The 13,659-nt window shown below is 37.1% G+C and overlaps 1 protein-coding gene across 14 annotated transcripts in view; it reads right to left on the bottom strand.

Annotated features, from left to right (window-relative positions):
- The window catches only part of EPB41L3 (erythrocyte membrane protein band 4.1 like 3), a 193,347-nt gene extending 179,945 nt beyond the window's left edge, over positions 1-13,402 (bottom strand). For 2 of the 14 annotated variants that reach the window (XM_069099680.1, XM_069099684.1), the window contains exon 1: positions 11,144-11,353. In XM_069099680.1, the coding sequence (XP_068955781.1) occupies positions 11,144-11,204 (61 nt within the window). In that variant the 5' untranslated portion in view covers positions 11,205-11,353. Of the gene's footprint in view, positions 1-11,143 lie in introns of all 14 variants that reach the window. The other 12 variants (XM_069099683.1, XM_069099682.1, XM_069099685.1 and 9 more) reach the window with 10 other exon arrangements.
- Positions 13,403-13,659: the final 257 nt, after the last annotated feature.

Below are 13,659 nucleotides of genomic sequence, written 5' to 3'. Positions count from 1 at the left end.
CCCAAACTCATTACTGTAATTTGACCTCATTGACTCCTCCTGAAGACCCTCCCCAAACTCCTCCTCAAGACCACCCCTAGATTCCTCCCACAACCTTTCTATATATAAGATCCCATCTAGCCTCCATGTGGTGTGAAGAGCTCCATAGAATTTTCCAATGCAAGCCTTACAGATACTGAGGCTCCTTAAGAGTCTACCCAATATGGTGAACTTTTAATAAACTTTGCTTTTCTTTGGCTTAGAGAAGGCTTGAGTCAAATTCAATCAGCAGGACCCAGCATGTTGGTATTTTGGGGTCTCGAGTACCCCCAGCCTAAACTTCATCATTTTATGATGACCTTCACATAGCTGTAATGGCAAGCAAAGAAGTAGTTAACACTTTGCTTCACCTATTTGATTATTTAGCACCTTGTTTCAGTTACTTTTTTAATGAGTTACCTTATGGATTAAGAAAAAGCAGAGAATGAAATAAAGGAGCACCAACCTGTGAAGTAATGTTAAAAATCAACTGAAAAAAGATTTTTAAAAAAGTTCTGGATTATTTGCTTGCCTGTGAAGAGTACACTCAAACTAGAAGTAAATGTGAGTTTGGGTTGAAAAAACCAAAAACCAAAATAGTCAAAAAGCCATTCTGCTAAAAAAAAATGTTTTCATTCAATCAAAACAGCTTCAAATTATTTTATTGATGGAAAAGCTTAATTTATGCAAATAGCAATCTTTATATTCTAGGATAATTTCCTGCAGTAATACAAATGCAAAACCATCATTCATTTTTTGTTTAATGAATCCCTATCTTATCACAATCTCCTGGTTATTTACTTAGTTTCTAGCTAAAGAGTTCTGACTTAAGCACCAATTGCACTTTGATTTTTCTACAGAATACAAATAATAAGGACAAGAGCAGAAGAATTAAACAGAGTTCTGTTTTTCAGCTTCAAATTTTACTGGACGATAAGGCAATCAGTGTTCACCCAAAACTGAAATGGAAATGCTGGGGCAAGTCAGATTATATCTCTAAGAAAAGTATTAAGATCAAGAATGCTACTTCTTGGAGAGAGGGGAAAAAGTATCCTTATACTCTACTGGTCATAAGGAATTACAATTCCAAAGCAAATTGGGACTGCTTAAAAGAAACAATGTTCATTCCATTTAATAGTTTGCCTCATAGGAGTCATTAATCCATGTGGTGAGGTATCAACTTAAGCAGACCCAGAATCCCTTTCTCTATGTTTCAGTAGTGAAAGTCATGCTAACTAAACCTTTGTTATTAGGAATCCATATAGTTTAAAGAGCATGTCTGAAATTATACTTTGAGCTGATTTTTAACAAAACTGTTTAAAGATGATTTTCCCTTGTGACCATAAAAATATTTTTCTATGTATTTTCACACTTTTATCTATGGATTTCCCTTTTTGTGGGTGATGAGGTCTTAGCACTTTGGAAGAAAAAAACCTGTTCAATTTTCCAAAGAACTACACACTTTATAATATTCCAGAATGATTGCTATTGTCTTCTGCCCACTTTTTCCTTTCTTCTACAGCCTCTAGTGTCTAAATTTTCCACCTCTGAACCTCTGGGAAACTGCTGTTTAGAAATTGTAGCAGATGTTTTTGGTAGTCTCTGATCCAAGAACCTATTAACACCAATGTAATCATTTCCCTATGAGCTCCTATCAAGAGGAGAAGACATGAAATAAAAGATGGTTCCAAATTTGTAAGCTAATTAATGCTCTCAATAAAAATGAGAAAGTTGGGGATGAGTTGATGCGTGAGGATGGTGATTTAAGAACTACAATGGACCTAATGCATTTGCCTGATGATCAGGTCTGTGCATATAGAAAAGCTTCATGGTGTCTGGTGAAAGATACATAAGCACATTCCCATTATATAAGGCATCTGCATTATGCTACAGCTAAAGACAAGCAACTATCATAACAAGATGTAATTCTGGGTTGCTTTTTTGTTTTTTCTAGTTTTTCCTCCCAGTCCTGCTTGGTGGCATTTTGAGGCTTCCCTGCATCTTTTTACATGTGCATCTTTTTCAACACAAGCCCAGAAGCTTAGATGTGGTTACAGAAAATAACATATTAACAAATGTGCAAAACAGCTGAACAGATACCCCTACCATTCACATTAATTAACGCATTTTAAAAAAATAAAATAAAAAGGCACCAATATGCCAATAAAGCAACAAAGTTTTTAATCTTCTCCATGCCTTCAACTAACAAATGGAGCTTTTCAACATGTTGAGACCCCTTAGGAGATGTAAATATATCAGGGTGATCTTTGTCAACAGAATTACTCTCTGATTCCTGTAAAAACTTTACCTTCTGATTCTAGTTATTTGCCTAATACCAGTAACAAACATTGCTCACAAATGTTATCTGTCAAGTCCTGATGTTTATCTGACAACATGAATAGTTCAAATTAAGACATTTCCCTCAGGCATAACAAAACAAACATCTGAGAAGCTTAAAAGACCAAGGAGTATATAAACTAAGAATTAACCTGAGGTTTGTGAACCTTTCAAAAATATTTTGATAACTATTCCAATAAAATCAGTTTCCTTTGTAATACTGTGCATTTTATTTCATGCATTAAAAATATCCCAAGAAGGGGTTCATAGCCTTGATCACACTGCCAAAGAAATCCAAAACATGAAAAACGATTAAGAACCCCTACTATATACCAAAAGATGACACTCCAGTGCCCCAACAAAACTCTACTGCATCTGAAATTCCCCAACATTTGCAAACTCTTCATCTAAGCTATGAGGTCAATTGGTATCTTTATATTCATTTAGCCAATTCAGAAAAGCCACTTTCCCTAAACCATACAACACACAAATGAGAGGCAAAGGTCAGATAGCAGGTGTCTAATTTCTCAGTATGCTACTCAGTTCACAAATTAAAAACCACTCCCAAATTAAAGTTAATGAATTTGGAACTTTTTCTTCCTGACTTCAGGGTTGAAGACTGACTTTTTGGTCATTGTTGTTCTCATCAGAGAGGTAAATATAGAATTTCAAGAACTAGAAGGAATTTCAAAGGTCAACTGGCTCAACATGTATAGGAATCTCCTTCAAAACATCTGTCAAAAATGAATTTTTAGGTTACATTTGACTGGCTCAGTGACTGGAAACCCACTACCTGACAACACAATCCATTCTGCTTGTAAACATACCAAATTAATTAGAAATGTCTCCTCATAACAAGCTTTAATCTGTGTCCTTGCAATTTCCAGCCATTGTTCCTATTCCTTCCCTTTGGGGCCAAGCAAAACAAGTTTACATATTGGTCTATTAATGCAGCTCATTATCATATTAGATTTCTTTTTCTTTTTTAATGCAGTCTAACACTGTTAACTCATATTGCACTTTCATGCATCTAAACCCATCAAATCTCTTACATATTACTGTCTAATCATGTCTCCTATCTTGAATTCCTGAGCCAAAATGTAGGACTTGACACATTTCTCTATTCAATCTCACCAATCACTTCATTTTTGGTTTTGTGTATCTACCACCTATTTGCATTGTACATAATAGGCACTTAAGTGATGTTTTGTTAAACTGAATTGGATCTGATCCATTCTTGATTCTAGCTAGTCAAAACCTTTATGGGAATCTGATTCTGTCATCCAACATAGGAACTCATCTTCCAAGCTATGTAACATCCACAAATTAGAGCATTCATTAAAGTCATTGATAAAAATGTTGAATAGAAAAGACCCAAGAACAGATCCCTAGGGCATGTTATTAGACAACAATTCAGGTTGACATCAAACCATTAATCACATCTTTCCATCTAGTTATTCAACCACCGCCAAATCCACCAAACTATACTGTTATCTAGGCCACTAGATTGACAGTCTGTTAAATGCCTTACTCCAATTCAGACATACTACTGTATGTTTACCATATTCCTTTTATCTAAATTAAAGTGTAGAAATCCTGTTTAAAAAGAAAATGAGATTAATTTGGCAAGACTGGCTCCAAATCAAGAAAGAGCTATCAATCTGTCAATCTTTTCCAGGTCTTAGGCAGAGAAGGTTTCTTATGCTTTTAAAGATCAATGCTTTCCTTTCTAAGAGGTAAGAGCTGAAAGTGACCTCGGAAATCTAACTCAAGCCCCTCATTTTAACAGATGAAGAAGTTGAGACCCAGAAAGTGTAAATGACCATGGTCACATAGTTAGTGACAAAGCCAAAGCTATATTCCAGGTTTCTTAAATCTCAATTCATTTAGCATGTTAGCAATATAACCATCCTTTAGATCACAACATTCATACTATGTGAGAATGTTCATAGTACAAACTATATAGTAAATTACTAGTACACAATTCATAGAATCAATTGTACCCACATCTGGCTGCTCAGTATCACCCTATTTCACCTTCAGTCTATTCAATCAGCTCCTTGAAGGGGGAAAATCCTATTTGACTTAGATTTGGGTACAACCCAAAGACTGGGCTGAAAATATTCTTTTCAGCTGTCTAACATTGTACTGTTCCTAAGCTCCCACAACAAGAACTTCCTAACTAATCTTCTTACTTTAGTTTCCTGCAATGGGGGGATGTTCTATGAGTCCCTTCTTGATGTTATGGGAATGTAAATTTTTAAGATCTTCCCTGCCTCTAGGTTAAGTACACCTGGAGCCTGTGGTGGGAGGCTTGTTTTTCAGGAACACCCACATCTTGGTGCTTTGTGATTGGGCAGTGGGTCAAGAGGGTTGTTACATTCTCTGAGAGAGGAGAAGGCTATATAATCCTTGATGCCAGACTTTGTTTTGGGGCTCACTTTGAGAACTGTTTTGTGATTTGACCAGATGAGACTCTGGGCAGCCATTGAGAGCCCTGGCTTTGAAAACCCAGATGTTGATGCTTCCCTCTCTGGTAACTGGGATTAGGTATGGATATATGCAATGGTTGGACAGTTTGGAAGCCTGCCTGCTGAAATGTTCTTGTAGCTTATGCTTGTAACCTCTGTATACTCTGAAGTTTGGGGTGCTGACCTTTTTCCCCTGAACTAGGTAAATGGTTTATGTTTGATTGATTAAAGTAAGCTTGTTAACCCATTTTGAGTTGCTTTCCTTTAGAAAAGCAGATCTAAGAACCTGTGTTGGCAGCCACCCTGGGGATGCTGGGGTGCTTGCTGCAACACTTGATTACTTTATTTAATTACCAGGCAGTTCTTTTTCTTCACCATCCCTACCCAACCTCCCTCCCTCACACACATCCCTTCTAGTTATTCAATAGCAGTGACACTTCCGGCCCTGAAGTAATTTCTCTGTCCCCAAGATCATAGGATTTTGACTTGAAAAGGATCACAGAGTTCATCTTCTCTAATCCCTTGTAGCAGCAAGCACTCTAGCATACCCAGGATGGCTGCTAGCACAGGTTCCTAGATCTGTTTCTCCAAAGGAAACCAACTCAAAATGGATTAACAATCTTACTTTAATCAATCAAACATATGTCATTTACCTACTTCAGGGGAAAAAGTTAGCACCCTGAACTTCAGAGAATACAAACAGAAGTTACAAGAAGACAGAAAAGCAGATCAGCAGACAGGCTTCCAGCTTTCTGACCATTACATCCATACCTACACAGCTACCACAGAGGGAAGCACCAGCATCTGGGTTTTCAAAGGGGGCAGGCTCAACAGCTGCCCAGAGTCTCATCTGGTCAAATCACACAACACTTTTCAAAGTGAGCCCCAAAGCAAAACCTCACATCAGGGTGTATGTAGCCTTCTCCTGGCTCAGAGAATGTCACAACCCTCTTGACCCACTGCCCAATCACAAAGTATTGAGGTGTGGGCATTCCTGAAAACCAAGCCCCCTGCCACAGGTTCCAGGTGACCACATTCAGCCTATTAGGGGGCAGAGTATATTTTCAAATATGGGAAGGTTCTCAGAGTCACTTAAGCCGATATATCAAAGGGTCTAGGGGCAGGGAAGATCTCCAGATTCCCATTCCCATAACACCTCTCGACCATTCCATTTTACAGATGAAGAAACTATGACCCATAGAGGTTAAAGATCACACAGATAGCAAGTAGAGAAGCCTGGATGTCAGCTTTCCTGTGTTTCCTATTTCCAACACTGGCTCTTTAAAATTTCCATTGTCAGGTGTGTTATTGGGGAAAATCACTTTCTCTGAATCTCAATTTCCTCATTTTCAAAATGAAATTATTAAGCCAGATGCTCTGCTAAATAAATTTGAAGTGTGTCATTCTATGACAAATCTATTATCAACATGATAGCTGGCTTCAAGTGCTCATATGAAAGAAGGCTCAGGTTTGTATGGCTTAGACACAGGGAAGCAGAACTAGGAGCAAATAGGAGTAATTACAGAGACACAAATATAGACTTCAAGTAAAGAAAAAATTTCCTAACACTTATAATTTTCCAAAAGTAGACTGGCTGCTTGTGGGGTAGTGAGTTACCCCTTCAATCAAAGGCCAAATGACTACTTCTTGGATAAATTTATAGGTGGGAATTAATGTCAAATCAGATATCCCACAGGGATCTGAAACTCAGTGTCCAAAACCTGTCAAAATCTTCTCCTCCCAATCCTCCCTTCCTCCCAACTTCTGTATTTCTTCTGAAGGCACAACTATCCTCCAAGTCACCTATGTCCACAACATTTCTTTTTACTGCTCACTATCACTGATTACGCATCTCCAATTTGCTGCCAAATCTTGTTGTTCATACCTTCACGGTGTCACGTTGTACACTTATTTCTACTCAGGACCAGACTAGTTCAGGCCTGACTTCACCTGTTGACTAGACTATTGTCAATAATCTTCTAATTGGTCTTCCTCTCTCCAGTTCCACCCCTCCCCCCCTTTTCCATCCATCTCCACATAGTTCTCAAAGTGATCTTCCTAGGACTGACAGGGTCAAACCATGCTCAATAAACCACAGTGACTCCCTATTACCTCTAAAGATAGAAAATCCTTTGGCACTTCAAACTTTTAACAATCTGCCTCCTTTCTCCTACCTATCAAATCTTACCACATTTTACTCTCCCCTTCTTACACTCTACCATGCAGGGATACCAGCCTACATGCTGTTCCTTGCACACTATACTCATCTTCTCTCTCTGTACCTTTTTGCTCCCAGACCTAGAATTTTCTCCTATCTTACCTCTAACTCTTGATACACTCACTTCTTTCAAGTCTCAGCTCAAAGGCTATCTGGCCTCCCCAGACACCTGAGCTTTCGCCTCTAGGTTTCCATTCCTCTTACTCTGTAAGCATTTTTTATACATTATCTATTCATTTACATGTCATCTCCCTCAATTAGTGTGTAGGCTCCTTGAAATCACAGACTGTTTTGTGTTCTTACTTTTCCGTTGTGTCTCCAATGTCTAGCAGTATCTGGCTGATGTAAATATTTAATAAGTGTTTGTTGATGGGTTGAAGTTTGAGACAACCCAGATGGTCTCTAAGGCAAGGGTTCAATTAAAAAGAGCCTTTTTGTATTGATGGAACTTTTTGCATTCTGGTAAAGCCAGAATAACTCCTCAGAATTATGTTTTTAAATGCATAAAATACATAGGACTACACGGGAAACCAATTATGTTGAAATGCAGTTATTAAAAAAAAAAATTTTTTAACTTTTAAACTTTACAGACTGACCCTAGGTTAAAAACACCTGCCAAAGGTCTCTTCCAGTTCTGAGATTCTGTGAACTATAATGCCCAGAGGTAGCTGATGTAGGGGAGTATGATGCTAAAATACACATAATCAGGTAGGGAACCATCATCAGAACAAGATCTTCCTCTACCCCTTTCCATTGCAATGATTCCTTTCTGTTTTGTGAGGATTAATAATTAATTAATAATTAAATCCCATGAGCATGAGTCCTAGTCATACAACAGAGTAATCTTTCACCATGCCCAATGGAGGAGGAGGACCTTTGCTGTGAGGATCATTTCCTTTCCAACTGAATGGTAACAAATGTTACTCCCTTATCCAACAGCTGCTCCTTACTGACTGTTCTTCTGGTTTTATTGGCCATCTCCCTCTCTAGTCTATCTATCTCCTCCTTCTCTCTCTACTTTTCCAGACAATTCTTCTCTTCCCTGCCCCCATTTTTACTTCACAAGGCTTCTCCTTTTCAAATATTTCCTTCTCCACTCCTCCAAATATATATAAATACCAATTTGGGAAGCTTCTTTACAATAACCCTCTCTATAAATGCAGGTCCCCAACTTTTTCTGAAACTTAAGAGTCTTAGAATTGCATGAAGGGTAAATGCCTTGTCAATGACTACATGACAAGTCCTATGTGTCCAAAGTAGGATTTCAACTCAAGTTTTTCTGGCACAAAGATGGCCACTCTATTCACTAAACCAACCTAAAACTTTGACAAAAAAAAAAAAAAAATTTTGTTTTTCTTTTTTTTTTTTTTTTTTTTGGCAGAAGCATTACTAAGGGGAAAAAAGTCAGGGGCTTGGATGAATAGCACTCCCTCACTCAAAAATCTTCACTGACTCCCCAAAGTCTACCCAGTAAATTCTAAACTTCTTAACCTGGTATTCAAAGCCCTCTACAGCTAGACCAACCTACCCTTCTGGTCTTTTTTCAGCATCATCTACTTATTCCCAAACTGAGTTTCTGTTTCTCCCAATCCATCAAAACTTGTGCACAACTTTGCTCATGTGATTTCCAGGATGGTATAAGGGAGAGAGTAATTCTATCAGGGTCTACCACTTGCCAGTGGCCACACAATTAATAAAACACACTCCCTTTGGACTTGTTTCCTCAGCTCTTAAACAGAGATATCACTACTTAGTCTTCTTTCCTCACAAGGTTATTGGGAGACACACAATAAAAATAGGTGGTATAAAGTATTTTGCAAAATGAGCAATGATATACACATGACTTTCTCTTTTTCCTCCCTTTCCCTTCACTCCAAATTGTTGTCTATTAAAATTCCCTCGTGTTTTTCAAGCCTAATGCAAAAGAAATCTCGATCTCTTAGCCAAGTTTCCCTCCTCTGAACCTTCTTGATACTTTATTTTTACCTATCACATAGTACATGAAGTTTACTGTCCTGGTATTGTGATTCTTCCTAATTTTTTCTTATTCCCCCACTAGTTTGTGAATCCCTTGGGGGCAGGGATTATATATGGTATAATGTTATAACCTATACAGCACCTATCAATACTCACTAATTATTTATTTCAGATGAATATGGTTGAATTGGCCTAAAATTCTTTTGCAATGAAAAATTATGGAAAATGACATAAATTTTTTTCTAGGAAAAGTATAAATGGGTTAATTAATCCATAGAGATGTTATAATGATAGACATGGAATGTTAAAATATATATTTAACAGTAACAGAGAAAAGTCAGTTAAAAAAGCCACAAGTGCACAGAAATTAAAAATTTCCAATAAACTAAATTCCAGAAATATAAAAGGAGAATAAATTTCTAGATTTCCTACAATAGAGAACTATTTCCTCTCATGACACTACTGCTATTATCAGCAGAGCTGATTTTTTTCTGTTTTTTTTTTTCAGTTTCCTTTTATATCATCCTATCATTTATCCCTTTCTTCTGGGATCTCCCTCTCTGCTGATGCCCACTGTAACACCAATTAGGGCTAGGAAGAGAAGGACTCTCTCAATGAAGCAATTTTTTCCCCCTGACACCTGCACTGTTCTCTTCTCCCATATGGCAGAACCTCCAGCACTTGCCTAATTTACAGCTGAGAATATAAGTAGTTAGGTCATTAGGAAGAGTATTAGGCCATTAAAACAAAACTGAAAAAAATAAAAGGCAGCATAGATGAGTTCAGTAATAGAAATTTTCAAATGAAACACGAGTAAAAATAAATGAACCTTTTTAAACATACTCTTTGTGGGAAAGTACATTTATAAGGAGCCTCAATTTTAATCAATTTAACAAGTGCGTACCTAATATGTGCTTCTGTCCATGCTAGGCTCCAGTGCCTTGCCCTCATGGAGGTCGTAATTTATCTGAAGGGGAAAGAGGGAGGGAGAAGCATACTCAAAGCCATTTGGTTTATTTCCTTTGTTTTTAAATGTAACACTGGTCTTTTTCCCCTTAAGTGAAGACCATAAGAACAATGTATCAAAATGCCAGCATTCTAGAAATTAAGTTGTCAGCTTTTTCTCTAGACTGTGACTACAAAAGAATTATGGGGTTAGAGCTAATGAAACCTTACACTTGAGCACTGTGCAATTTCCCTAATCATTCTAAGGTCTAAAAATGTACCAAAGAAAACCTAACCATTAGATTTGCATTTTTCTATATTTAATTTCACTTTTTCTTACACTTCTTAGCTTTTCCTATTAACACTTTTACTTTTGAAGTTTGGGTCCAGTTGTAGCTGTACAATTTGTGTGTGTGTACACATTAACATACATATATGAACAGCACATAATATACATACATATATACATAATGTTTATAGGTGCATCTCTCATACAGGGTCACCCTGGCCAAGAGGAATCTTAAATACATTTTTACAATTTGCAGATATCCCCATAATTAAACATAATGATGTTCATAATCACACTAACTTTAAAAAAATACTTTAAAGGAGAAGTTTGAATTAATCAATCTTCTAACTTCTTGTTCATAGAAATTATCATGAAAAATATTAGTTCAACATAGGTAACCTACAATAATAATTACTGCATTAAAATTCTAAGCTAAAAATACTTAAACTCTAAAGTAACTGACAAATATAACAAAATACAACTGAAATTAATTTCCTACACAGGGAACAAAAAAAAATCAGTCTTACTTTGAGGAATTCCTAGGTTTTGTCCCTTGTCAACTGAAGTTACATAACTTTAGTAAAAGAAGAAAATAAAACCCCAACCACCACAGGAAGGTTCTTCCCTATTAAAAAGATTATGTGTTGTGGGACTTAAGACACCTTCTAAATCAAGAACTTTAAAAAAAAACATTAATTCTATTTCACTTGAAGAAAATAGGAAATGTGTTTGATCATCTTGTCAAATGGAAACATCTGATACATTATGCCTATTGTTCACTTGTTTTCTCCCCATATTTTAGAATAGTGATTCCCACCATCCCATAAAATCCCTTTCTGTTTTGTCTGTGAAACACACCCTCACATGCAGGTTTTAATTTATTTCTACCTTTCAGTTCCTTGAAAAATACCTTATGGTGCAGTTCAACTTGAAGTAAGGACAGTTTCATTCATGTAGCAGACAAAGTTGAATCCACGAAGATGGTTCAGACAGTCCGGTTTTCCCTGCCCCACCCTTGTTTCCTTTGAGCCATAGTGATGTCACAACACAGGGCAGTGCAATGACTTCACTGCTACAGTTATCCTGGCTTCTGAGCACACAATTCTTTACAGCCAAGGTAAATCAAAACAGCAAAGGAAAACTACTTCTCTCAGAGGAATACTGAACATCTGACACATTTCCAACAGATCAGTGGCTAGCATTTAAAAGAAACATAGGAAAAATTGCACCACTAAAAACCTCTCTAAATGAAGTGGGGCTAAAGATGAATGTCTCAGGGTTTTGAAGACTAAGTCTATATTCTATATTATATAACAGCCAAAGCTAGAGATTGAAGTGTTGAATGACAGAGATAAAGTGATCAGGGCAGATTACACACACAAGCAAACTCTTTTTTTTTTTTTTCATGATGTCAACTTCTCACAGAAAATACACTTGCATTTATTCTCCAGGCCACTTACTGAGTTTTCTTTTTACCATCAGGAATGTGATTATTGATATGCAAATTTTAATTCTTTCTTTGAAACTCCAACTCAAAAGGGCAAGAGTATGATCTTACTATGCCTAAGAAAAATAATACCTTGTGCAGCAAATGCCCTCCATAGTCTATCTAGTATATAAGATAACAAGAAAGGGCCATATCTTTTCTTTCAAACCTTGAAAGGGTCTTTCAGTACATGAAAAGATCTCTCATCTATCTAGGCAGAGATTTCTTTGGTACATGTTTGTTTGTTTTTTAATAAGTGAATTTGGTCAAATGTATCTAAAAAGTATAGATCACTACATCATTCAACATTCAGCGTCTAGTATTTCAACTTGAATAATCCTTATATAACTAAAGTCCTACATATCATACAAGAATAAAAACAAGAACGGCCTTCAAATTAATCACTTACGAGGAGAAAGCCCATCACTAAGAAAATCATTATATTATAATATTTTGTCTTGACCTAAGACAACCCAGTCCCTTTTCACTAAAAGGGATTAATTATCATTTGAAGTTGGCACTTTTTGCTTGTTTCTCCAGGGAAATAATGCATAAAACAGCAGTTTTAGTTTTATGAAATGTTTTGTATGAAGCACAAGATTAGTGTCTATGCTAGGAAACTATATGCAGTAACATGACTGTCCACATTTTACTTTTCATAGTTTGGTTGTTTTAATGGCATGCAAAAAAAAAAATGGTCGCGGACACAATCTAGAATTTAATTTCCATAACTGTCCTGCAATTAAGATATTTTTACTCTTCTGGACAATTAAGCTTAAGGAAATAAGTATAGTTTTGTCACTATCTCAAAGTGCAACACCAAAGATTTTAAAATTCAAGAAAAGGCCATTTTAAAAACTCAGTTCTAAATCCTAACAAATAGTTCATTATACTTTTGTTTGACCAAAAGAAAGCTACTTTAGAATCCAAGGTTTAGTTAAAACTATGACCAGAACATAATGAGTCTACCAGAGATGGCAAAAGCAATATGCTCACATTATCCAGACATGCAGTGTATGTTATTATTTTGTTTCCATAACACTTTTAAATCAATATTAAGTTCTCAGGGGGAATTTTTCATCATGTGACATCGAGATACTGTAACTAAGGAAGTAGTTTCTGTAACTAAGTATAACTTCAGCACACCTGGCTATCTCAAATAAAGTGAAAACTGTTTTGAAAAGACAGGTAAGACCTCTGCAAAGGCAATTCAACAACACCAATGTAAAGCAGCAAAAATTCCAAATAGAAAATAAGGAAAGCTGTGGATTAACAGGACTAAGATTGCCCCCACAGTCTCTCTACCCCGGACCCCCCGTCTGATTAATGCCATCTGTTTTCCCTTCATCATCTCATTGTGTCAGTAAAGAAGCTTGTCCCAACTTAACTCCAGGCATCAGCTGAGCAAAACCTTGGGAAACATTTGATTTGAAAATGCCCAAAGCAAAAGAAATAGAGCGCTGTCACTGCAGAGGACCAGTTACAATTTACTATGCAACCACACCCACCGCATTGCAGAAGCCTAGGACTTGGTGGGGAGGTAACGAGGGTGCAAGGGATGTGGGTGGGGGCTATCAGATGGGAAATCCAAGGGAGCAAAGTAACTACTCAGTTCACTAGAAAACATTCCCCTCCCCAGCTTCACAGAAATGGTTATGAACGAACTAAAGTAAAATGGCCAGTGAGCTTCCCCCAACCCCCACTCGAACCCCACTGCACTGCCTCCTTTGCAGCTTGCCTAGCCGGAATGCAGATAGCAGCCCAGCAGTCAGGTAAGCAATGCAGCATCCAGATACCCCCACTCCGATGCTCAGGGGTGCAACTCCTTGTTCTTATCAAGTTAAATTGGGGGCAGAAGACAGAAGTCAGGAGGGGAGGGGAGGAGTAACTAAAAGGGGCAGGGGTTTACCCAGGTGTC

The sequence above is a fragment of the Petaurus breviceps genome, unplaced genomic scaffold, assembly GCF_028583685.1.
Source record: "Petaurus breviceps papuanus isolate PSGF00001 unplaced genomic scaffold, PetGlider_PUasm1.0 38, whole genome shotgun sequence".
NCBI lineage: Eukaryota > Metazoa > Chordata > Mammalia > Diprotodontia > Petauridae > Petaurus > Petaurus breviceps.
This window is presented reverse-complemented; position numbering and strand designations above follow the sequence as displayed.